The sequence below is a fragment of the Sminthopsis crassicaudata genome, chromosome 3 (assembly GCF_048593235.1).
Source record: "Sminthopsis crassicaudata isolate SCR6 chromosome 3, ASM4859323v1, whole genome shotgun sequence".
Classification (NCBI taxonomy): Eukaryota; Metazoa; Chordata; class Mammalia; order Dasyuromorphia; family Dasyuridae; genus Sminthopsis; species Sminthopsis crassicaudata.
The window spans coordinates 573730179-573755690 of record NC_133619.1 but is presented as its reverse complement, the minus strand read 5'-3'; the positions used below and the strand labels follow the sequence as shown (position 1 = coordinate 573755690).

General features: G+C 34.2%; 1 protein-coding gene across 1 annotated transcript; it reads right to left on the bottom strand.

Moving 5' to 3' along the window:
* Nucleotides 1–353: 353 nt before the first annotated feature.
* On the bottom strand, nucleotides 354–23832 carry MRPS31 (mitochondrial ribosomal protein S31). The gene is made up of 7 exons (XM_074304845.1): nucleotides 23105–23832; nucleotides 21847–22176; nucleotides 20791–20949; nucleotides 11763–11900; nucleotides 7688–7764; nucleotides 4685–4828; nucleotides 354–744 (listed from the first exon to the last, which is right to left on the bottom strand). Exons 1-7 carry the CDS (start codon nucleotides 23227–23229, stop codon nucleotides 515–517), a joined length of 1203 nt encoding a protein of 400 aa, XP_074160946.1. The 5' UTR covers nucleotides 23230–23832; the 3' UTR covers nucleotides 354–514.
* Nucleotides 23833–25512: the final 1680 nt, after the last annotated feature.

Sequence of the window (25512 nt, the reverse complement as noted above, 5' to 3'; positions counted from 1 at the left end):
ATAAAATAGGTATATAAATCAAACACTTACTAATAATAAATAATAATTTTGCAACACCCACACTCAGACCCAGTTTAAGAAGCTTTGTTCTAAAGCATCCCGTATGGAGGCATGGAACATTTTAGATGATTAGCCTTTCATACAAAAAAAGCAATTCTACCTTCAGCTCTTGCTTGTAAAATATAATTCCTAATTTTTTTTTTAATTGCTGTCAGCATATATATCCATGGGAGGCTCCTTGAAAGCAGAGACTGTTTCCTGTTTCATATTTGTCTTAAGAATCCTTGTAGCTTGACAATTTTCATGGAATAATTTTTATTATCTAATATAATGAAATCTTACAACTAAGAATATTTTCAGCCACCATGGCTAATCTCTTAAACAGTTTAATGTTTTTGTAATGCAAATCAATTACAATAAGCATTTACCACAAATTAACTTAAAGGGAAAAATAAAATTTCTATTTTATTCTGTGATAGTGTCCATCTCCAAAAGAATAAAAATGTCCATGTTTTCAACCAAATTGAATGTTATTTTCTTCAAGAATATTCTTTTTTTCATGGAAATAATTCCGAAACCATTCTATATGTTCAACTTTTTCTTTAACAGTTAGAAATGGGTTTTTTGAGAGTCCACAAGTAACTAGTTCCATGAAATGACGAATTGGTCCTTGTTTTGGAAAACCTTCCAGGTATTTATCCAAAAATATATGTTCGTGAAAATCAGCACCATCATCATCAATACCTAGAAAAAGAGCCAAAACACATGCAATTTGAATGTATATACAAATATAAATCAGAAATATATTAAAAACTGAGTCAGCTTATTGATCTTTCCACCAATTAAAAATAAAATAGATTTATTTCACAAAACACTTTAAAATGAACATATTTATTTCCCATATATGTTTTTGTAAACTGGTTCTGTAGTTAATTCTGAATTTCTCATGATTATTTTTTGGGGGGGGATGAGATTTTTTTTTTCTTTTTATAGTGTGTGATGTCGAGACACACATAAGGACAGCAATGTCATTTTAATAAGCAACCCACTGTAAGCTGAAAAAGAAGTATTTTTGCTGAATCTATTAAATAAACTGGCATCCTTCCATGACATTAGAAACAGACCCACCAATGTATGAGATGCAGAGAAGATACCAATCTGAATGGCAGAGGTAGCTTCTTCATCCAACACTGAAACCACAAATCCAATCCCTATCCCCTAAATTTGAAGTGACCTAGCTACTTGTTATTTTTTGGAAGTCTAGAATAGGCAGACAGTGCAAGGATTGAGAAAGACAAATCATGTTTCTCATTACCCTTGTACTATCAGGGGTCAGTAATCATTTTAGCCAAGACTGTCTCAAGTAAAAACATCTATTATTTCAGGATTGAACTGCTAAAGTAAATGAAAAAATAAAATAGAATTAAGAAATACACATAAGAGGATGGCAGGGTCTCCAAGAACTTATTCCAGTATCACTCTAATATCTGTGCCATGGCAAAAAAAAAAAAAAAAAAAAAAAAAAAAAAAATGCACTAGTTTATAACAATTATCTCCAAACTATTTTTGCTTCACTTTGAATTATGTTTCTACTTCCTTTGTGTCGATGATGTAAAAAAAAAAAAAAAGATTAAGAATCTCTGCCTTGGGTTTCTCTCTATACTACCCCCATGAGCCTGTTCTAGCAAGGTCTTCTGACTATAAGTGTCAAAGAACATACTATCAAGGGCTCTACCTGGAGTTCTTATAACAATATTAAAACTTCTTTGTCATTACTTCAAGCAGAGTGCCTTGCATAAAGTAAGTGCTCAGTAAATAGGCCATCAAATAAATTGAGCATATCCAAAATGGCTTATTCTTTGTCATGTATTGTAAAAATGTAGCAAGGAAAAGGGAACAAGTAGTCAAAATAATTATATTTGATATAATTCAAAATAGAGAATTACTGACTTCAGATAACATCTCATTATTTCCCCAAATGGAAATATTATTGTTTTGATTAAAAATTCTTTCTTGGGTACATATTCAAGGAACAAAGCTTGTTAACTGGGTGTTGTTATATTGTTCCTAAATTTATTGAATAATCAAATCCACAGAAGATTTACTTTCTCCCTAAGCCAATGCTTAAAACATGGAAAAAATATTGTTGTACCTAATTGACAGCCTCTTAAAATGTCCAAGGACTATGAAGAATTGTGAAAGAGAGAGCCTCAAAAACAGGAACTGAAATTACTTTGAATTTTAAAAGTTAATTTAGATGCTGCTTTAAGTGCATACATATATACAAGTCTCAGTCTCTAACTCTGTCTCTGTCTCTCTCTTACACACACACACACATATTCCTAACTTTCTGATACCAGAAAAGAAAAAAAAAACAAAAAAACAGAGAGGTTAACTATACAGAAAATGACATTTGCATTATAATGTTCCAATGCTCACATTTGTTCAATCCTTGTATTAAAGAAAAACTAATTTATTTCATAAATAATAAAGATTGTTTTAAGTAAAGCAACAATGGAATTTCCTTTGCCAAAGGAATGTGTGTAAATCTTCATGGAAGTTATTAATGACAAATGAGAAAAACATGGTATCTGATAACCCTTTTTAAAAAATGAAAATTAAACACCAAAGACAACAAAAGGAAAATAGCCTCCTATTGTGAGGAACCAGGTCACAGTACAGGTTCCTCAAAGTCTTCAGAAGTTTACAAATGTGTGGTGAAGAGGGAGATCAAATTCAAAAAGTTTCCATGGTTTCTTTCCTGTTTTTCCTTCAGATATTCAAATGTCTTAAGGAGCTGGAAATGAGACACCTCCTTTTCCTACACCGCAGCATCAATAATATGCAATGTATATAGATACCTGTCACATTTTTCTTCCCTGACTGATCAAAACAGATGTTTCCCCCTTTCTTAGAGACTAAACATTCTCAATGACTTTATCGACTTTAAGATAAATTTTTGCTAGGCACTGAAATTCAAGATGTTTGTCAAATGGAAATAATGGAATGGAAATACAAATCTCATAGTTGTTATGACGATGTACCCTGATTCACCCTCTTATAACCATACTTGGTAGCCTCTTGCACTAGGAAATACTGTTGACATTTCAGATTCAAGTTATACTTTAAATAATTTTAAAATGTACAGCAATACAAGCAGCTATTGAGAGCAAATAATACAAGGCCATATCTAATGAAACACCACTTTATCAAAATGTTGTTAACTTTGTCAGTGATTAAAGTATCCAATTTGCATTAAACACTGATTTTTTAAGAGTAAATCAAATAATTTTCTTTAGATGAAAAGGTCTGTTTTTTTAAAACTAATTTCATCTTGTTCTGTTTTTTTATGTCCATGAACATATATACACATGTATTTAAAACATGCATAAACATATGTAATACATAAGTATGTGCATAGCAAAATTGCAAATATGACAAGAGAAATTTCAGCAAGATTCAAAAAAGCTTCTTTAAAAATTAAAAGTACAAAGAAAGATTGGCATATTTAAATTTTTTCATTCTATTATTCAACTGAAAACACAATGTTTTTTTTTAAATTTCCATTTCAAAATTTAAGTTCCATTAGAACACTAACTAAAAATCAAAAAGTCTAAAATTCTATTTAAAGTTTCTTAAGACCTATGTAGTTGTCATTTTAATGTAATATGGTGCTACACCAGTTCCAAATCTCTAAAGAAATTCAATGGCTCTCTTCTGAATGAAAATTATTCAAAAGAATATTCAAAAATATTTGATACATTTTAACTGATAGCAAAGAGGATAAGGACATACAATGTAGCTAGACTGTTTTCCTCTTGATTTAAGTAGCTCAGCTTTCAAGCAGAACAGAAAAAAAGGCCCCAGATTCTTAACAATTCAAGGCCTCCTAGGCTTTGGGGAAATAACTTTTCTGGGCATCATGGCATCCCATGGAAAGTTCCTATAAGACCTTTCAAATTCAACAACATTTTTTTTTTTTTTAATGATAGCTTTTTATTTTCAAAACACATGTAGAAATAGCTTTCAATACCCACCCCTGCAAAATCCTGTGCTCCAAATTTTTCTGCCTCTCTTCCTCTCACCCCAATCCTCCAGACAGCAAGCAATCTAATATATGCCAAACATGTACAGTTCTCCTCTACACCTACTTCCATATCTATCATTCCAGTAGCATTTTTCCCCCCACCCTGAGGCATTTGGGGTTAACTGACTTGCCCAGGGTCACACAGCTAGGAAGTGTTAAGTGTCTGAGGCCAGATTTGAACTCAGGGCCTTCTGATGTCAGGATTGGCATTCTATCTATTACACCAATTAACTGCCCCTCAGGAACATTCTTAAAGTCCTGCTAAGAAAAAGCAAATTCAAAATCTGCTATACCATAATCTCTTCAGAATGTAAAAAGTTGTGACTAGTTAAATGGATACAATAATCTTTATTATTCTATGACATCAAGAACTGACATTTAACTTGTCATTTTTCATGTTTAAATTTCTTACTAAGTTGCCAGGAATAAAAATAAATCTAAAAATCTTATCTCAAACTTCTCTAAAAATCCTTTCTAAGGTAAATATTTAGATATTTAGTCAAAATAATAGACATATATGAATCTTAAATTAGAATATCTACCAGAAAGTTTCCATCTCCTAATTTTTTTTGGAGGGGGGGAGGAGGGAAGACATACCAGCTTCATTGTTAATTGGGAACGTCCAAAGTTTTCCTTCTTTTGTCCACTGGATCATCTCTTCAAGAGCATTCTGGGGAAGTTGTTGACTTATTGTGGCTAACTGTTTAGCAAATTCCACATCCCAAAGTGTCGGTGATGTTTCTGTAGCAAACAAATTACTTCAAATAAGTGTAACCATAAAGATCTTTATTGCAAAAAATTAAAATTGAACATTAATACTAGGTTTTTAGATTCATGATATTTATAAGATAAAGCTCATAAGACTTATTTATTTTTATCGCTTTTATTATTTTTGTTTATTTATTTATTTGTTTATTAGCTATAATTAAGGAACTACTAAAAAGGTTATTACTGTTTTGATCTGAATGAATTAGGCTTTCTTCTAATATGGAGAAGGTTTAACTTCCTATTTGCTCAAAATAAATAAATAAGTAAAAAAAAAAAAATGTCTTTTCCTACAAAGGCAATGCACCTTGTAGTATTTTATGTAAGAATGTAACTATCATCACTAATACAAAAAAAAAAAAAAAAAGCATCCAGGAATTTCAACTGTAACCATTGAAAGAGAAGGGCTTCAAAGACTTTGGAAGTATCTCTGATTTTTATATCAGTATCATTCTTGATAGTACATACTTTCTGCAATGTCAATATATCACATCAATTTTCAAATAATCTAGGAAATGAAGAGACCACATAAAGCTAGATATAAAGTTTTCTAGGCACCCCTCCCACACATAAAACCTGTTACTTTTTTGCCATGTACTTCATGGGCAATAGTTGTGAGATATATTTATAGAATTAATCTTTGTTAAACAACTACACCCAGAGAAGGAACACTGGGAAGTGAATGTAAATTGTTAGCACTACTGTCTATCTACCCAGGTTACTTATAGCTTCGGAATCTAATTCTTAATGTGCAACAAGAAAATGGTATTTACACACATATATTATATCTAGGATATATTGTAACATATGTAAAATATATGGGATTGCCTGTCATCAAGGGGAGGGAGTAGAAGCAGGGAGGAGATAATCTGGAAAAATGAATACAAGGGATAATATTATTAAAAAAAATTACTCATGCATATATACTGTGAAAAAAAATTATAAATAAATAAAATTAAAAAAAAAAAAAAAGAATTAATCTTTGTTTTTGGTGCACACGAGGAAATGGGTTCCCAATGCCTTACTTAGCATATCCTTTTACAGTATAAAATGTATTTTCCCATAAAAGCACATTATACATGTTGCCAAATCTGTCAGATTAGCCTATTTGTAAGTTTAACAGTTTTCTATAGGCTGTCTATAGACAGGAATGTATTTTGTGGAATGTAATCCTTACATACATTGTTTCTATAGGAAAATTTGTTGCAAATCACCAATTTATTTAAAAATTAACTTTTGTAATACAACTCGCTTAGAAATTGGAGAAAAGAAAAAAATTAATAAATAAAATATAACAAAATAAATTACAATTTTCCCCACATTTCTGCCCTCCTTACCTTTCTTATCTCCCCTTGAACCTTATGTATATTCAGCTTGGTGTCCCTCTGAAGTCAACTTTCCATAAAATGTGACACTAGAATTTCAATTTAATGACTTACAAGCCCAAGTTTGTATACAATGAAAATTTTAAGATGTGGTTTGAATTAAAATCTAATTAACAACATTCTACAAAAACTATCATTATAGAATCTGTATAGATAAATTAGATAACTAAGTCATATTTGTAATCCAAAGTGGCTTTAGAGCCACTTAATACATTTTCTTCCAAACATTTTTTAGAAAATCTCAGGATAAATGTCCTGTGGGTATCATTCACCATTTTATTGTAATTGGTAAGTTCTTTCAGCCTTAATGGGCTATTTAGATAACGAGTTTCTTTCCTAAAAAAAAAAAAAAAGTCAAAGAAACATTCAGACCATGTTCTAAACTAATTCTGTAGGCCACCAATATTAGAAACATTTTTAACATGATTTCCTCTGCTGAAGACCTACCCTGATATCTCATTAGGTCATGGAGGTGATCCTGGTTTAGCAAGCATTATACAAATGAAATAAAAGTTCTGGTAATTCAAGAAACTAGGAAGGCTGTCTATGCAAGTAAAGATGGATTCATCACCAGAAAAACAAAAGAATGGCCCTCAAAAACCCTTTCTCAACCTCTCTTGGACTAATGTCTCTCCACTTTAAATTATTTCCTATTCAACTTTCATACAATTTATTTGTACTTATCTTTTTGCTTGTAGTGTTCCCCATTAGACTATTCAAAACTTGAGGGTAAGGACTATTTTTTGGCTCTTTATGTATTCCTAGCAGAGTACCTGGCACCCAGTAAGTCCTTAATAAGTGTTATCTTATTAATTTTTTTTTTTTTTTTTAGTTCACAGCAACTCATTTAGAGTTGAAATCAGGGCTACTTAAGAAATGAAGCAGTACTTAATACCATTGCCTCTAAGTAACATATTTAAAAATCATTCCTCTAATTACAGCTAAACTGAGGAATTCTAATTATTTATTTATTTGTTTGTTTTTTCTGAGGCTGGGGTTAAGTGACTTGCTCAGGGTCACACACGTAGGAAGTATTAAGTGTCTGAGACCAGATTTGAACTCATGTCCTCCGGATTTCAGGGCTGGTGCTCTATCCACTGTGCCACCTTGCTGCCCCAGGAATTTTATTTCTAACTTTAAAAAAGAAGATAGGAGAATATGAAGGATAAAAACTAATTACAAGGGGGAAAGAATATGGTTATCCTCTTTATTTATATTTGTTATACCGAATAACATTTTGTACTCACATAATTGAGAATATTTAATTTACTCCAAGAAAAGAGAGTGTTCATTTGGAGAAACCAGTGATGTAATTAGCTACCACCTCTATTTAAGATTTAGGCAACTAACAGGATAGAATATTCAGATACTTTATTACTATGTAAATATGTCACTATGCATTGAGGTCTTTGAGAAATGGATTTGTGGTTGCTGTTGTTTCATAACCAACCTGTTTCAGGTATCTCTTCAGGTGTTGTTTGATCCACAGGGAAAACATTAAGTCTCTTCCCCATGAATAATCCTTTCCTAAAACCAAAGAAGGAAAAACATGTCTTAAGATCACTTTTAGTTATCAAAGTGCGCATATCCTTTGACCAAGCAGTGTTACTACTGGGCTTATATACTTAAGAGATCTCAAAGAAGGGAAAGGGACTTGTATGTACAAGAATGTTTGTGGCAGCCCTTTTTGTAGTGGCAAGAAACTGGAAACTAAGTAGATGTCCATCAATTTGAGAATGGATGAATAAGTTATGGTATATGATTGTTATGGAATATTATTGTTCTGTAAGAAATGACCAGTAGGATGATTTCATAGAGGCCTAGGGAGACTTACATGTACTGATGTTAAGTGAAATGAACAGAACCAGAAGATCATTATATACTTCAACAATAATAATATATGCTGATCAATTCTGATGGATGTGTCTCTTTTCAACAATGAAATGATTCAAACCAGTTCCAACTATTCAGTAATGAAGAAAATCAGCTACATCCAGAGAGAGGACTATGAGAAATGAGCGTGGACCAAAACAAAGCATTTCCACTCTTTCTGTTGTTTACTTGCATTTTTGTTTTCGTTCTCAGTTTTTTTTTTTTTTTAACTTCTTTCTAGATCCGATTTTTCTCGTACAGCAAGATAACTGTATAAATATGTATACATATATTGTATTTAACATATACTTTAACATATTTAATATATATAGGACTGCCTGCCATCTAGGAAAAGGGGTGGAGGGAAGGAGGGGAAAAGCTGGAACAGAAGTTTTTGCAAGGATCAATGTTGAAAAATTACCCATATTTATGTTTTGTAAATAAAAAGATCACTTTTATATGCTCCAATTTTTTTTATTATATATATATATATATATATTTTATAATATTATCCCTTGTATTCATTTTTCCAAATTACCCCCCCTCCCTCTATTCCCTCCCCCCGACGACAGGCAATACCATACATTTTACATGTGTTACAATATAGTCTAGGTACAATACATGTGTGCGAATATCATTTTCTTGTTGCACAATAAACATTAGAATCCGAAGGTACATGCAACCTGGGCAGACAGATATTAGTTATATGCTCCAATTTTAAGTTATTTATAAAAAAAAAATTTTTACATGAAATGTTTTTAAGGCACAAGTTAAAACTAACTGATCCAAACCAGATCTTTTAACAAGATACAATGAGGCTTATACATTTGAATTTTTATTTCATAAGACAATTAATTTGGCAATACAGTTCAATCCCCAAAATTCCTACTGAAAGGATAATTATATCCCAAAATTTTATATCTGACTCATTTCCATTTTAGTCATAAGAAAACCCAATGTAATGGCAAAACTATCAAATCTTAATTTAGCAATTAAAAACTTCAATATTAAGAATACCATTTCTGATCTTTTTAATTACACAAGATATTGTAAACTTTAATTATAAGCAATAACAGGTAAATTAAAATGTTCCAACTCACAAAGCAGTCTCAGTGTTTAGAATATCCATGGTCTTTTATTTAAGTCTTTTATTTAATCATAACTAATGGCATGTTAATCTTTTTTCCCTATACTTGAAATTCATTCTTTTTGCAAATATATTTCACTCTAATGAAGTTTCATATTTCACTGTTTCCTGCTCTTATTTGCAGAATTTTCAAAGTGAAATGCCAATGTGACATATTAAAAACCAGCTTTTTAATTGGTCTTTTGAACTGCTTTTAGCCTTCTTTTCCTGATCTAAAAAACTCAGTACATTAATTGGCTGGCAAATCTGAGTCAGGGGTTCAGGTCATTTCTTAGATAAATACTGACCACATAGCCTTGGGCAAATGCCTCTCTAAACTCTGGGCAACTCTACACCTTTAAAAATGCAGAGCACATCCACTGATCTGCACTGGTAATAGAAGCTTCCTCATCCCAAGTTTCCTACAGCCAATGAAAGCATAGATTTGGATCATACACACATAGATCTGCATTGCAAATGAAATCTGGCAAGTGTGAGTAGTGTGACATAGCATTTTAAAGCCTTCCTGTTTGTGTAAAATGATTTTCCATTGAGAAATGAAGCTCAGCAACCTACAGCATTCAAGGTAGAAAGACAATTTTCCATAGCTTATGAAGCCATTTTCCCCATCAGAGCAGAATTGGGTTTTTTTCTCCTCTTTTCAACCTCCAAGGTTTCACTCCATAGTGCTTTTTTTTTTTTTTTTTTTAAACAGTCTTTTGGATTTTTCAAAGCCCTCCAAGTCTGCTCTGAACTTGAAATAACAACTCCTCCCCACTTTCCTAGCACTTCAAAGAGCTCCCACAGAAGAAATCTCATTTAGGTATTAAGCCATCTAATTAGCTGATTAATAAGGTAGGAACTGAAGTTTATCAGTTTAAACTCCCAGCATTTTAATAGGGAAGTCCATTAATATAAACAATCTTTTAATTGGTGAGACATAGCTGGGAAACATTTGAGAAGAGGGGAGTGAATATGGCATTCTACTACTCACCTTCCCAAACAAGGTATCAAAATATAGCTGACAGGGTGGGGTAGAAATCACTTTTTTTAAACTGTACCATTCCCAAGTTTTGACAGTCACTTCTCATCCATCATAAGTGCTTCAAAGAGGGTGGGAGACAGAAATATCATACATTTTCTGTACCATTTTAATCTGTTTCAGATTTAAATTTTTTTAAAGTTATTCTAATCAGCCAAAATCTTATTAAATCCTGACTTTATCATGTAGTATGTAAACTATATTTCCCAGTTTGTGTCCCCTACAGGAGGTGTGTGTGTGTGTGTGTGTGTGTGTGTGTGTAAAGATAGATACATCTATCTTCACACACACACACAAACACAGGCAATATATATATCTTTCAAGTTACTATTATATTAACTAAAAAAAAAAAAAATTCACTGATCTCAAAGGCAAGCACAGATCTCCAGGTAATTCCAATGGGGAGCTCCTTTCATTAACAGCATAGTCTGAATCCATATAATTACAATTCTCTTCTAGTCCGTATCTTCCTCTTTTCCATAAGAATAGTATAAGAGATGATAGCAAATATTTTGCAAAAATCTAAGAAGTTATACCAACAAAATTCCACTGATCTAGCAGTTTAACAGTGGTCAGATGCCAATTTCTACCAAGGCCTTTTCTTTCTCCTTCTTCTGAAATTACTGTCTATTCATCTGTGCAGATGTTGTATCCCTTCTAATTCAATATAAGATCCTTGAGGGCAGGGACTATTATTTTCATTTTTGAATCCTTAGGCCTCAACATATAGTAAACACTTGAATGTCATGTGGAGGAAGGACGTTTTAGGAAGCTGAGAGGTAGAGACTATGAGTTATTCTTTGAATGTGACAAATAGGAGATGCAGATAGAAATTTCCATTAACTACTGGTGAGGCAAAACTAACACTGAATTGAGAGAGTAGGGCTGTATATAGATTTAAAAGTCATCTCTGTAGACATGATAATTGAGCCCATGGAAGCTAATTAAACTGCAGAATCAACAACAAAAAAAGAAGAATGGACATCTAACAAATTATCATTATTAATGAAATGATCTATCATTTCAACAATTTCTCTGGGGCACTTGATATTTTAGGGTAGCAATAGCAAGGTTTTCCCTTGCTGTAGAAAATGATTAGAATATGTTAATATAAGCTGGTACAATTTTACTTTATGTCACTAACATACAATTGAAAACAAAGCTGCCAAATGAAGACTGCTTACTTAATATGTGGTCTGGTTTACCTAGTCCAAATCAGGAAAACTGTAATCAATATGGAAGATTTCAAACAGCCTATAATATAAATGCTCCCAGAATAATATATATATATGTACAGATGCTGAATCCTCTTCCAGTGAACAGAATGAGGTAGTACAGACTGGGAGGATAAATTTTAATGCACCTTCAGTCTAATACTTTGTGGACAGGAACATACATAGTCAAAATCCATAACCAAGAGAATAGAAGGAAATTTATAGTCTGAGTTAGGAAAATGGAGCAAATAAAAATTGAGAATTAAAGTACCTCTTCCTAGGATTAAGATCCACCGATTCTTTTATAGACAAAAATCCATGTTCTTCATCAAACTGAATTTGACGGTCTGGTCTGGCATAAGTTCGAGGGGCAGATGACTTGGCAATCTTCATATCTGAAATTATTTCACTGAAATTTAAACAAAAATGGCTAAATGACCACTGAAAATTCTAGCCACAAAACAGTAATAGGCTTTCTGACATGCAATAATGACTCATGCTACTTAATATTTATATCATCATTATAAACACTTTAAAACTGAGAAGTATAAACCAGCAATTATACAAAATGCCAGGTAATATTCCCTTACTACTGCTCTTTAAGGTTTTTTATTTTATCTCTTGTAATTTGTTCTTTGGATTTCTGCATTAAAAACTATAGCAATCCTTCAAACTTAAACCATAAGTTCTGAGTTTAAAAGAACAAAAGATAATTTCAATATAACTACAATCTACAACAAAGTCACTTCAGATCACTAATTCCTTGTTAAAATATATGTGAACATCTAAAAACTTTTTCAATTTTTAACAATGACAGATTCATAAACCTTTGCTACTTCTAGCTGAGAAAAAGTAATATCGAGATCTGAGTGAAAGAACTTGCTCAAACTTAGTGAGAAATAATTTTATAGATTCTTAAAAACTTCACCCCTAAAGTCTTTCATAGAACAGAAACACAGAAATCTTAGAAATTAAAGTCATTAAAACCTTAACAATTATATTAATATCTTATGAACTCTTAAAATAGTCACTTGGTCTCTATCTATATTTCCTCTCATTCTGCTTTCACTGAATTGTTTAGCTTTATACCATGTGTTCCTTACAGCAGACTTCATCCTCCTTTTCCCTCCAAATTTTAATAAATTTTTTGGGGATGGGGAAGTAACTCTTCCTCTATCACTAGCCTTTTAAAAAAACAAGTCTCATTTGTTTTTTAGCCTTCTTGATTCTATTTTTTGGAGGTCTATGCCGCTTTGGAAGACTTCTTTAGTCATATGCCTCTTCTTATAATTTTTTAAAAATCTGGACTTATCAGATAGTTCTTTTTGGAAAATGTTATCATTCACTTTGTGTTGGCAGACTTTCAATTGTGAAACTCTTCCATTTCTTTTAAATTGTCTTCTACTTTACAATGTTAGGCTAAAGAGTTATAACTGTCTTCTATTTGATCTTGTTGAAATTTACTTCCTTAAAATCTAAATGTTTTACATGTCCATATTCATTGCCAATCACGAACTTTTATAGCAGACATTCACAGATAAACAAAATAAATTATATATTGTTCAGGTAAAAAAGAAAATGTATCTCATTCTATATTTTGAATTCATCACCTCTCTGTTATGAAGTGAGGTAGCACAATAGATCATCAATCCTCTGGAAATCTACCAAAGTTGTCTTTATGGATGTTGTTATTGTAAATACTGTTCTCACTTGATTCTGTCAGTTTATATCTGATTTGTGCCCTTCATCATTTCTTACATCATTTTAACCATTTATATAACTTATTCAACTATTTCCCAAATGATAGGTACCCCTTACCCGTTTCTTGTTCTTTACAGCTAAATAAAGAGCTTCTGTAAATAGTTTTTTATACATATGTGCCCTTTTGTTCCTTTACTGCTCTCTTTTGGGCACTGATCCAGAAAAAGATCTCCTTGTGTCAAAGGCAATGCAATTTTGTGACTCTCAGAATTGAGTTACATATTACTTTCCAGAATGGTTGTGTCAATTTACAATTCCAACAACAATAAATGTCTTTTTTACCCTTAACCCCGCTAACGAGTCATTATCCATTTTTGTCATCTTTACTAATCTTGTGAGTATGAAGCAGAACCACAGAGTTGTTTTAATTTGCTTTTCTCTAATTATTGATTTAAAGTGTTTCTTCAGATGTTAGATAGTTTTGAGAATTGATCATTTATCCACTGATCATTTATCAAATGGAGAAAGACTCTATCAGGAACTTTAAAATGATAAAATTCTCCATAGATTTTCATCATTCCTATTTCAATCACCAATTTCTTTACTGATCAGAATTAGCTTCTTAACTGCAACAAAATAATACTGAGAAAACAACATGTAAGTCTAATACTAGATAATAGCCAAATATATTTCATATTAAGGTAATAATATGTCATATTGATATGAAAAATATAAAACACACAAGGAAAAGTAGAAATAAAAGAAAGCAAATGATACAACAATGATCCTAAGAATTACATTAAAAAAAAAAAAAAAGAAAGAAAGAAAAGAAAAAAGAAAACACTGTGTTAAAACTATATCTTATTCTGGTCCTTCTGGAACTTTCTCCCCTTCTGGTAAATATATCAAATTTATAAGTAACCAGTATAACAAGCACTAGTAATAGCCAGAGATAAAAGCAGAAGCTGAGAGTAACACACAAATTGTCCCAAAGATCAAAGGAGCATAATTTGTAAATCATATCATATATTAATCAAAATTCATATCCTGGTAATATGTGCTGAATCAGAAGAAGCCATAACATATAATGCTGTCAGGGTTTTGTTAATTCCAGACAAATTCCAGACCAGCAGAACATTTAAAAAAAAAAAAAAAAAAAAAAAGGTCCTGATAACTTTGAGATAATAAGGATGTGTTAACTTTACAATTCTACTGATAATGTTGAAATATTAATTAATGTTTCCCACCCCCAAATTCCTAAATAGATAAAACTACAAACTCCTGCCCCCCAAGTCCTCTTCTATCTTCATCAGGTAAATGTTGCCTAGTGCTCCCAGCTTTAATCTATGATTATGTGAGTAATATTCTTTGCTTCTCCCTCTTCACCACACCATTTTCCTATTTGAAAATCAACATCTGATTCTGTAAGTCTTTTGTTGTTTGTCTCTGCTTTTATGACTTCTTGCCTTCAATACTTAAAAGTATGACTAGCACCTCTTTCCTGCTGCCAGTTGTGGTCTTTCTAGGCAAGTACCCAAAGAATAAGGAATACCTACCCCATTTCATAATTTCATATTTTATTACACAACCAAAGGCTGTAGAATTTTAGGCATGTAAAAAAGGAGACACAAAAGCATTCTAATACTGTTTACTTTTGTTCTAATAGATATTTTGGTTTTTCTAAACATTAAAAAAAAAATTTGAGTTACAAATTCTCTCCCTCCTTCCAATCCCTCCCTTGCCCATTGTGAAAAGAAATATATATATATATATATCAATTATATATGTGAGTTATACAAAGTATATTTCCATATTAGTCATGTGGCACCCAAGAAAAAAAAAAAAACCCACCAAGGAAAATAATATGAAAAAAGCATGCTTCAATCTGCACCTTTGAAATTATCTTAGGTACAATTACTCCTTGAGTACAAATAGTACAACAGTTTTGTTTTATAAGACAATTTCCAGGTAACATTAGTGTATCTTTATAAAATCTAAATGTGCAACTTTTCATAAAGATCTATTAAAAATTTTTACTCACTTATATGTTTAACTTTTTTTTTAAATCCTTGAATTAGATTTTCAAATAATCCTAACAAGCAAAAACTACAAGTTTAAGGATTACATACATTTCAACACTTAAGAATTACAGAATTTTTGACATGAAAATGACCTTGAAGATCAATTCATTCATTTTTAATATATGAAGATGATATGGTTTAACTGAGGGTACATAACTTGTGAAATCATACCACTAATTGGTTCCAAACAAAACAAAGAATACAATTGGTCTTTACTCCCTTCCCACAACATCTTCTTGTATCACAGTTTTGGCTGATAATTCCACAGAGACAAAATTTTAAAGGCCATTATGATCCTAACATTTTGCTAATATATCTTTATGATTGTAGGTTAATAGGTCAAGAGATAACAAGAACTACAGAGATCATCTAATCTAAATCCCTTATTTTTAAAGATGAGTAAAATGAGCTCTTCAAAGAGATTAAATGTCATGCCCAAAGTAACCTAGCTGGTAAGAGGGAGATGCTCTGATGCTTCCATCAGTGCTTTTGATACTGGGCTTCTGTTGTTAGCATTCAATTGCCCTTCACAAAGCTGACTTGTCTCATAAGACTATCATTGTGAATTCATTCTTGCCTTGCCCCTTCCTTCTGGGCTACTTACTTGCTCAAGGGCTTAGAGATGGGGACCAATCACTCTACCCCTGATGCTACTATATGATCTCCCAATGTAATGTAGAGACTCTTGGACCTTTCTATTTGCTTTTAGCTAAACTTTTTTCATGTACTGTCTTTCACAATTAGAATGTAAGCAGTGACTGTTCCAGTTTTTTCTGTTTGTATCTCTAGCACTTAGTGTAGGCATATAACAGAGGCTTAATAAATGTTTTATCCTTTATCATCATCAAATAACAGTTTTTATCAACATCATCAGAATCAGTTTTTTTCTAATATCCCAAATTGGTAGCAATCTTCCCTTTCAACATTTCCTAATCTCCAATACACTCATTATATAAACAAATTACCTTTGTTTTTGGTCAAAATTAAACCTGTGACTTCATCAACTAAAGACCTCTCCAGTGAGTAAATGTGTGTTAGCAATAAAGACTAACTGCTCTGCAAATTTAGTCTAAAAGTTGTCCAGGGCTCTCAGAAGTTTACATGATTTGTCCAGGGCTTCCTGACTGGAGGCCAGCTCATTAGCTAATTCACCACCTAGATGGATGGTGGAAAATACATGGAAAATATGGAAAATACACTTTTCCATAATACTGCCTCACTCAGTGCCTTAGAGTTGGGTTTTCAATGTCCACCTACCTCTGCCTTGAATCCTCTGAAAATCTGCTCGTAGGTATTCTCAGAAAAATCTGGAAAATTATTCTTGAACTTAAGCAAAGTAAAATGTATAGGGTACAAAGTAATCCATGTTCTGAGATGGTCAACTGTGAATGACTTTGCTATTCTCTGCAACACAAGGATCCATGACTACTCTGAAGGATTTGTGATGAAAAATCGTATTCATACCCAGAGAAAGAACTGATTGTGTCTGAATACAGATTGAAGCACACACTCTCTCTTTCACTTTATTTTTCTTGAGATCCTTTTTTAGGATGGAAGGCCTATGTTTTCTTTCCCAACATTACTTTTATGGAAATGTTTTGCATAACTTTACATGTGATTTCTTAATTAAATGGGCCTAGAAATGAGGATAAGGGAAAGAATCTGGAACTCAAAGTTTTAAAAACAAATATTAAAAAATTGTTTTAAATGTACCTGGGGAAAAATAAACATATTAAATAATTGAATTTAAAAGAAAAAAAAATCTGCTCAGGTACCACCTTTACACATGGCCTTTTCCTACTCTCCATTAGTTCATGATCCCCATGACCTATCAATTTTTATGTAATACATTTTATATATAGTTTACATATAGTTATATACTTTTATTTCTGCCAATAAAATGTAAGTTCACTAAGTACCTGGCACTTAGTAGGCTTTTAATAAATGCTTTACTGACTGGTATCTACTACTAGACTATATATAGGTAGAGTGCTCCCTAATGTTTTAAAAAATTCCTTGAGAAAAAGGAATATGTCCTTGCACTGTGCTGATCTCAAGGATGATGCTTAGTAATTATTGAACCAGTTGCATAAATGCTCTCATTTATGCAAAAAAAACCCAACCAAGTTCCTGAAAAAAACTAACAAAATTAAAACTGTCTGTGAAACTGGAAAATAACTCAGGCAAAAAAGCTGAAAACCTGCCCAACCTAAAAACCCGAAAAACTGCCCAATCCGGGGAATGAGGGAACTGATAAAAATACAGGAATTCAGATACAAATCAGCAATTAGAAAAAGTTCAAGAAGTATCTTCTATGAGAATGAGTTATAATGTGTTTCTAAAAAGGAGTGAAACCACTTAACACACTATCCATATCCCTCACAGAAAGTTTTCAAATCAGGAGGCAGAGGAGAGCAAGCAGACAGATAAAGCTGGAATGAGATAATGAAAATTCAATTCAATTAGTTAATAGTGTCCATTATAAAGAAGGCACCAGAGATATAAATACAAATACAAAAAGAAAACAGCCTACCTCATGGAAAGTTATATTGAACTGGGGAGTGGGAGGGTAGGAGAAGGGAAAGTAAAGAGAGGAGAGAAGAAGAGGAGAAAGGAGAGAAGAAGAGAGAAGAAAGAGAGAAGAGAGAGAGAGAGAGAGAGAGAGAGAGAGAGAGAGAGAGAGAGAGAGAGAAGCATGTGCACATACAAGCTAATAACTGGGCTGGAGAAGATGCCCAAAGCCTCACAATAGGAAATGGTAGCTAATCTGTGATTTGAAACCAGTTAAGGATTTGTTAAAGCAAAGGGAAGAGAGAAAGAGGCTTATACAACAAGAAGGTGAACCCAAGAGCTATTGGAAACACTATGCAAATGCCCTCTTCCCAAACCAACACATTGGCCCTGCTTCCAACCCAGCCACTAAAGCAATTATCCATAGAAGGGATCTTTGTAGAGAAAGAGCCAGCCATTCCCTACCACATGTCAATCACAGGGAACAAATGCCATTAGTTGAAGTAGCAGGGTACCCTGAAGGAAAGAGAAGTAGTAAGTGCCAAGCAAGTCAAGTCGCCATTATCACTTCCATCACAATTTTCCTTTAGGTCCCCATAGAGATAACCCTGGACCCCTACATGTCCTCGACAGCCCTTCCTCAATGCCATCACCCAGATTCTGCTTCCAACTCAGTTCCAAGAGCCATCCTTCAGGGAATCAATTTTCATGTAGAAGTGAATGCTTCTTGCCACCAACATCCTTGACATAGTCAAATGGTTAAACAACTAAAACAGATATGGTTTTATTAGTGGAAATTACATTAAAGGAAATGTACAACCATTTGCTTTGTTTATGTAACCTAAAAATCATCATCACCTTCCATCATATTTAGCTGAAACTGCCTATCATTTTTTATTTTATTAGAATGTGAATTCCTTAAGAAGAAGGACTGTCTTGAGAGTTTAATTAGCAGTGATATGGAATAAGACTCATAAGATGGGCAGAAGATATTAAATAAGAGGCTAAGGATTTTGTAGTCTATCTTAGAGGGAAGAGGGAGGCCCTGAAGATTTCTGTAGAAGGTGACTTGGTTCTCTTTTAGGAATATCAATATATCAGTTAGGTGGATAATGAATTGGAAAGGCAATAAACTAAAAGACGGGAGATGAATAAAGAAGCTATTTCAAGAGGCCAAGAGAGAAGTGGCAAGGGCCTGAATAGGAGTCAAGGTTGTGAATGGAGAGGAGTCAAGCATAAGAAATACTGTGTAGGTAGGTTTATTAAGCTTTGGCAACTAACTCTGAAATGTATAACTTTGTATATATGATAATTAGGCTTCTCTTTCTCTGCAATTTTACATTCAAAATTTTGTTCCTATGGGAACATCAAGAGGTTAAGTATAGAGATTTTGTAATTAATAAAAAGTCAGATTATGAAGACCAAGGAAGAATTTATTTTGTCATGCTAACATATATCTAGCAATTACTTAGGAAGAGAATGAAGAATTAGCCATGATGCCAACTGTGTGAACTTGAGTGAGTTGAATAATAGTGATGTCATCAACAGAAGTGAGGCAATTTGGCATAGAAATAGGTCTTGGGTGAAATATGAACTGCATTTAGATGTTGAATTTGAGATGCTCATGGGACATTCAGATCTAAAAACTGCAAGGCATTTGGTAATGCAAGAATAAAGCTTAACAGAGAGGTTGGGACTTATACTATAAAATTAGTAATCATCTGCATAGATACTTGAACCTCTTGAATTAATGAAAACATCAAAGCAGAAACTGTAAATAAAGAGAAAAATCTGGGCTTAAGATGATACTGGAGATGAGTAGGTAAATTCAAAAAAACCTGGAAAGATTTCCATGTACAGATATTGAGTGAAATGAGCAGAACCAGGAGAACATCATACCCAATAATAGCAACATTGTATGATGATTCGCTATGCTAAACTTAACTATTCTCAGCAATACGACAATCTAAGATAATTCCAAAAGACTGATGATGGAAAATGTTATACACATTCAAAGAAAGAACTATGGAATCTGAAAGCAGGCCATTTTCACTTTTTTTGTGTGTGGTTTTTCCCTTTTGTTCTGATTCTTCTTTCACAACATGACTAATATGGAAATAAATATGCTTAATGTGATTGTACAATGTATATTAGATTTCTGCTGTCTTGGAGAGGGGGAAGAGAAAGGAAGGAAGGAGAAGTTTGGAACTAAAAAAAGTTTTGGAACTAAAAAGTTATTGTTGGTAATTATCCCTACATATAATTGTAAAAGAATAAAAAAATACTAAGTGGGGGGAGGGCAGAAAGTAGAACATTTAGACCCAAATCCAGATCTATTATTTTTTTTTGTGTTTCAAACTTCTCAGAAAGTAGAGTTGGAGTTGGTATGTATAACACATTAAGGAGGAAGAAAAGAACTATCAAATGAAAATTGAAGAAAAAATGTTACAGGTAAATAAAACAGAAATTACCAAGACTGACATACAAATTTCCTCTAGTAAAATTTGATTTCTAGTTTTTCCAGAGTCCTCCACAAAATATTTTTAAAATGTAAATGTTTCACCTTGATTTTTTTTTTTAGCATAACTTTGAAATGTATAACTTTGTAATTAGGCTAATTAGGATAATTAGGCTTCTCTTTCTCTGCAATTTACATTCAAAATTTTGTGCCTATGGGAATGTCAAGAAGTTAAGTGTAAAGATTTTGTAATTAATGAAAGGTCAAAGATTATGAAGACCAAGAAAGAATTTATTTTGTCATGCATACACCTAGCAATTTACTTCTTTTAGAAAAATGTTTCCTTTCACAGGAATATTTCCTTAAAAAGAGGTTCTAAGTTTCTTTTTACTTTACTATTTTTAAAAGTAGCTTTTTGATGGATAAAATTTTTAACTTGTGTGGTATTTTTAAGAATAATTTAAATCAAGTTACAATTGCCATCTCATTTAAATGAAAAAAATGATTACTTTGGGTACCATTATGAAGATTGCCATTCACTTACTAACCTTATTTTAACTGTTTCTTTTCCTTGGTGTGCTTTGAAGTCTTTCTCATGTTTCCTCAATTGACTCAGCAACTCTGATTTGACTGACTGTGTGTTAAAAGGAAGAGAATCAGCAACAGCAGTTGCAGCAGCCACTAATTCAGGACTCAGTGATTGATGACTGAAGAAGAATGTGAAAGGAAAGAAAATAGAATGTTATATAATGTTACATTTCTCTCTTAAGCAAAAAGCAAACAGACGGTCTTGTAATCTCTTTCTTTTTTACACCAGGTCATACATAGCTCCACTAGTTTTAGAGCTTAACAAGTCAAATATAAACATAAGATTCCCAATATAATTTTGGTTTTAAATCTTCTTGAAGCACATTTAATCTTATAATAACTTTGCATTAATATGTATGTATATATTATAAAGCTCATTATTCTAAGCTAACAAAGTGGGGTGACTAAACCTATTTCAGTAATTAGTCTTAATTATGTAAAATTGGCAAACATTCAGTTTTATTATTTTCAATCTAAAAACAGATAAATAAAATGAAATTAACAATACTTTTTCAGTCATTACTACATTGATGGTGCTCATGTTTTTCTTCAGTAACTTCATGATTTGAAATTTTGTTAGGCAGTTACTCTCAAATCTTCCCTTTCTTTCTATTTTCACCTCCTCCTGACCAGGCACTTTTCAACTCTTAAGATTCCTTCTACAGCCTTCTGATTAATTTTTCTGACTTCCATCTATTCTTAGCGGGAAATATTTGTTCTCTTAGTGGAAAATTTCTCAGAATATAGCCTTTTTTTCCTATAACCTGAAGGTATGTCATCTACTTTGTCAAAATTTACTATCCTATCTTAGTATGACCTATCAGAATTTATATATCAATGACATAGTCTTGGATAACTCAGAATTATCTACACATCATGATGAAGTACTAGAATTAGATTAGAATGAAGGGAAAACATCATTTATTTGTTAATTAAAAGCTCAAGTTTAAACAGTACAAATTCAAAGGTGAAAAAAATGGAGTATCAAGGAACGTTCAAATGAAAATCCAACTTACCTCTCAGGTGAAGAATCTTTCACAACTTTCTGACTTACACTACTTTTCCTCCCCAAGTTTTTAACCTCCTTCTTCCTTGGTTTATTGGTTGTTTGAGTTTTTTTGTCCTCTAACGCATTTGACATATTTAATTCAACTTTCATACTCTTTAAAATATTCAACAAGTTATTTGCATTTTCCATTTTTTCATCCTGGCTCTTGGGAACATTGTCAGAAGTCTTGGCATCGGGAACATTGTCAGAAGTCTTGGCATCAGGAACAGAAGACTTATTTTTCTTTCTGTAGATCACACTGCTTGTACCAAAATACCTCTGGATTTTGTATTCTGTCCTAGAGAAGATATTTGAAGAGGAAAGAAAAGGAAAAAGAAATGTATCTATTATGTGAAGATAATCTAAGAGTTTATTTTTATTTGCTACTCCAGTGGTGTACAAGACTCTGAATGTATACTTTTTAGTCAAAAATATAACTCTACTCCCCTCTCAAATTTACTTACTATTTAATAGCACTACTTTTACCGTCTCTGGGATCAAAGGAGACAACGTAGACCAATCACTATGCAAATGGGGGCTGTCACTCATAAATATCTGTTAAAACACAGTTTTATGGAAATTCGCTGTTCCCTCTGACTGGCCCTAACTCCACTTGGGATTTTCCCGGCAGACACCGGGAGCTTCTCCAACCCATTTTACAGAAAAGGAAACTGAGGAAGCGCGAAGTGACTCGCACAGGGTCTTGCTGACTCCACTTGGGATTTTCCCGGCAGACACCGGGAGCTTCTCCAACCCATTTTACAGATAAGGAAACTGAGGCAGCGTGACTCGCACAGGGTCTTGCTGATTCCACGCCCAGTACGCTCTGTGATAAAAGTGGGGAAAACTCGGAATGGAGTACGGAACAGGAAGTGATACTGCAGGAACGGGAGCTCTCCTCCAATGACCTAATGCGACTTCTTACAGCTAACCTGATTACTGTTGCGCATCTACTGGCGTGCTCTCACAGCAGAGGGAAATCGTGGAGATGGAGTGTTTTTAACTCCCAACTCCCGCAGCTGGGAAGGGCCGGGGCTGAGGAGAGCACGAGTCTGGACAAACACAACTGGAACGGGGCAGAGGGAGCTCAATGTTAGGCCCGAGCCTAAGGTCGCAGGGAAGAGGCGTAGGAAAGGCTCCGAGGGCAAAGGTCACGGGGGCGGGGCACGAGGAACGCGCGGTTGCCAGGGTGACCCCAAGGCTCCAGAAGGGGAGAAAGGGAGTACCTGGCTTGGCCGAGGAGAGACCACGGTCCCCGAGTCTCCATCGCCGCTTCAGAGCCACCAGGGATGCAGGGAAGACGAAGGAAGAGGGGGCGGCTGGGCCCGAGAGCCGAAACACGAGAGAACATCGCGGCGGCGAATGAAGAAGGCAACCGGAAGCCACGCGTTCTCTCCCCTGAACAACACTTTTCTCTTACTCCTGCCGCTTCCGTGTGCTCTCCCTTCCGTCCGACTTGCTACGGATGTCCGTCGCTCAGTTCCGGTGGTGCGGGGAGTCACGCATGACATCACCGGCTTCGGGAGGGGAGTGCGCCTGCGCGGCCTGTCCAGGCTGGCCTCTGTCGCACGTGTTATTTTTAGTGATTCTGAGGAACAATTTTAAGATCTAAGGCAGGGAGGGATTTTAGAGTCCATTTTAATCCAGTCTTCCCATTTTACTGGTGATGAAACGGGGTCCCAGGGAGCTTAAAGGTCACACCCAAAGTCCGGACTGGACTCCCGATCCTGACAGTTTATAGATCAAGGGAAGGCCGGGCCAGGAGTGGAAGGCCGGACTCGGTGGGTCCGTTCTCAGCTGCACTGACTGGGAGGTCTCCTCCCCGCCTAGCCCCGCACCGGCGCTCTGTCACTGGCCCGGAGTTAGGAAGTGTTCCGACTCATTGGGCAAGTCACTCAACCGCTTCTGCCTCAGTTGCCTCATTTGTAAAGTAAGGATAATAAACAACATCGCTTTTGTGTAATGCGCGTGCCTTTGCAGGGCTGTTAGGAGGAGAAAGTCTTACCCAAATGCAAGCCGCCATTTATGTCCTTTTTTTCCTCTAAAATAAAGGGGTGGAATTAGACGCTGAACAGCATTTCTTTCCGTTCTAAATCTCAGTAAAGTCGGAGATAGCTAATGCCATTCCTCTAAGGACAAGGACCTTGGAGAGCACCTTCTCTTTCAACCCTCTCCAAGCAAGAAGCGCACCTTTCTTTTTTATATAATTATAATTATAACATTTTGACAGTACATATGCATAAGTAATTTTTTTTTACAACATTATCCCTTGTACTCCCTTCTGTTCCGAATTTTTCCCCTCCTTCCCTCCACCCCCTCCCCTAGATGGCAGGCATTCCCATACATATTAAATATGGTATATCCTAGGTACAACATATGGAGCGCACTTTTTCAAAGAGCTTTCCTAGTTTATTATGACTCTTACAACAACCCTAATATATGCGTAGGGTGAGCGTTAACCTCCATTTGAGGAAAAGGAAATAAGCTTAGTGGTTGAGAGAGCGAGGCAGGGTCATATAAGCCTCTGGGAAATGCCCGTTGTTCATTCCCTTGTCATCCCTCTGCAGGGGAAGTGGGAAAATAGTTGAACTTTAGGTTTCAAATAAGGAGAAGCAATGTCATCAACGTAGGCACTGCTGTGGCAGTGTTACTTTATTTTAGTGTCCTCTAAGGTTCCATTGGCAGTACTTCTTCTCTGAGGAAAAACTGTCCGTCAGTGTTCTCCTCCCCCTCAATCCCACCCACCTTCGCAACAAGCCATAATCCTGAATTAAAAGTTAAATTTGGGGGATTCTGAAAATACAGCATCGTTAGGGACGTTTTTCTAATACGGCATGTATTTGAGTGCTTTTGTTTTATATTTATCAATATTTGGATCCGATGAGAAATACCAAGATTATGTCATTTAATGTTACTCCTCCAAATTTTTAAATTAATTCTCTAAAGTAGCCGTAATATGTGTATATGTCACATGTTTAGGTGACATTTTATATCTAGACTCATAGACTGAAATCTTCTCTAAATTCACTGATCTTTATCCCAGAGACAGATTTAGTCACTTCTAGCTCCAGAGCTACAATCCTATAAAAATAACTTGCTCCTAATGTTGAGAAAAAGAAAAATGAAGTTATCCATAACTAGCAATCTATAGATTTCTACATTTCCTATGATTCTAGTGATATCTATAACTAGAAATCTATAAAGATTTTTACATTTTACATTGAGGATTACCAATCAGTAGCCCTTGGGGAATATTCTTAATAGCACTTAAAATTAAGTGTGTCTTTGTTTCAAGGGTAAATGTAGCGTGCTCTCCTGGCAGTTACAATTACTAGTCTGTCCTGGACCCACCAGAGTACCTTTGACCACTGTCCTTTGCAGTGTGAGCTCTACCCGGCTCGCCTCCTCTGAGGCCTTCTAAGGTCTCTGGCCACAATCTCTTGAATCTATAGCTTAGTAACCGGTAGCGCACTCAAGAACAACCACATGTAATCTTAAAAGCCTTTATTATACCTACTCACATAATGCCCTAACTGATGCCCTGACTTGTTGGTTCCCTGGTGAACACCTGGTCAGAAGACCCATGTGTTCACTACCAAAACCCTTACCTCTTTTGGCTACCCATCATGGCTTG

Excerpts from the sequence above, each read along its gene's own strand:
- MRPS31 (XM_074304845.1), bottom strand. The coding sequence starts at position 23,229 with ATGTTCTCTCGTGTTTCGGCTCTCGGGCCCAGCCGCCCCCTCTTCCTT. Across the intron at positions 7,765-11,762 it reads GATCTTAATCCTAGGAAGAG|GAAAGGATTATTCATGGGGA; the intron begins GTACTTTAATTC and ends CTTTGGTTTTAG. Across the intron at positions 4,829-7,687 it reads TGAAGAGATACCTGAAACAG|AAACATCACCGACACTTTGG; the intron begins GTTGGTTATGAA and ends TGTTTGCTACAG.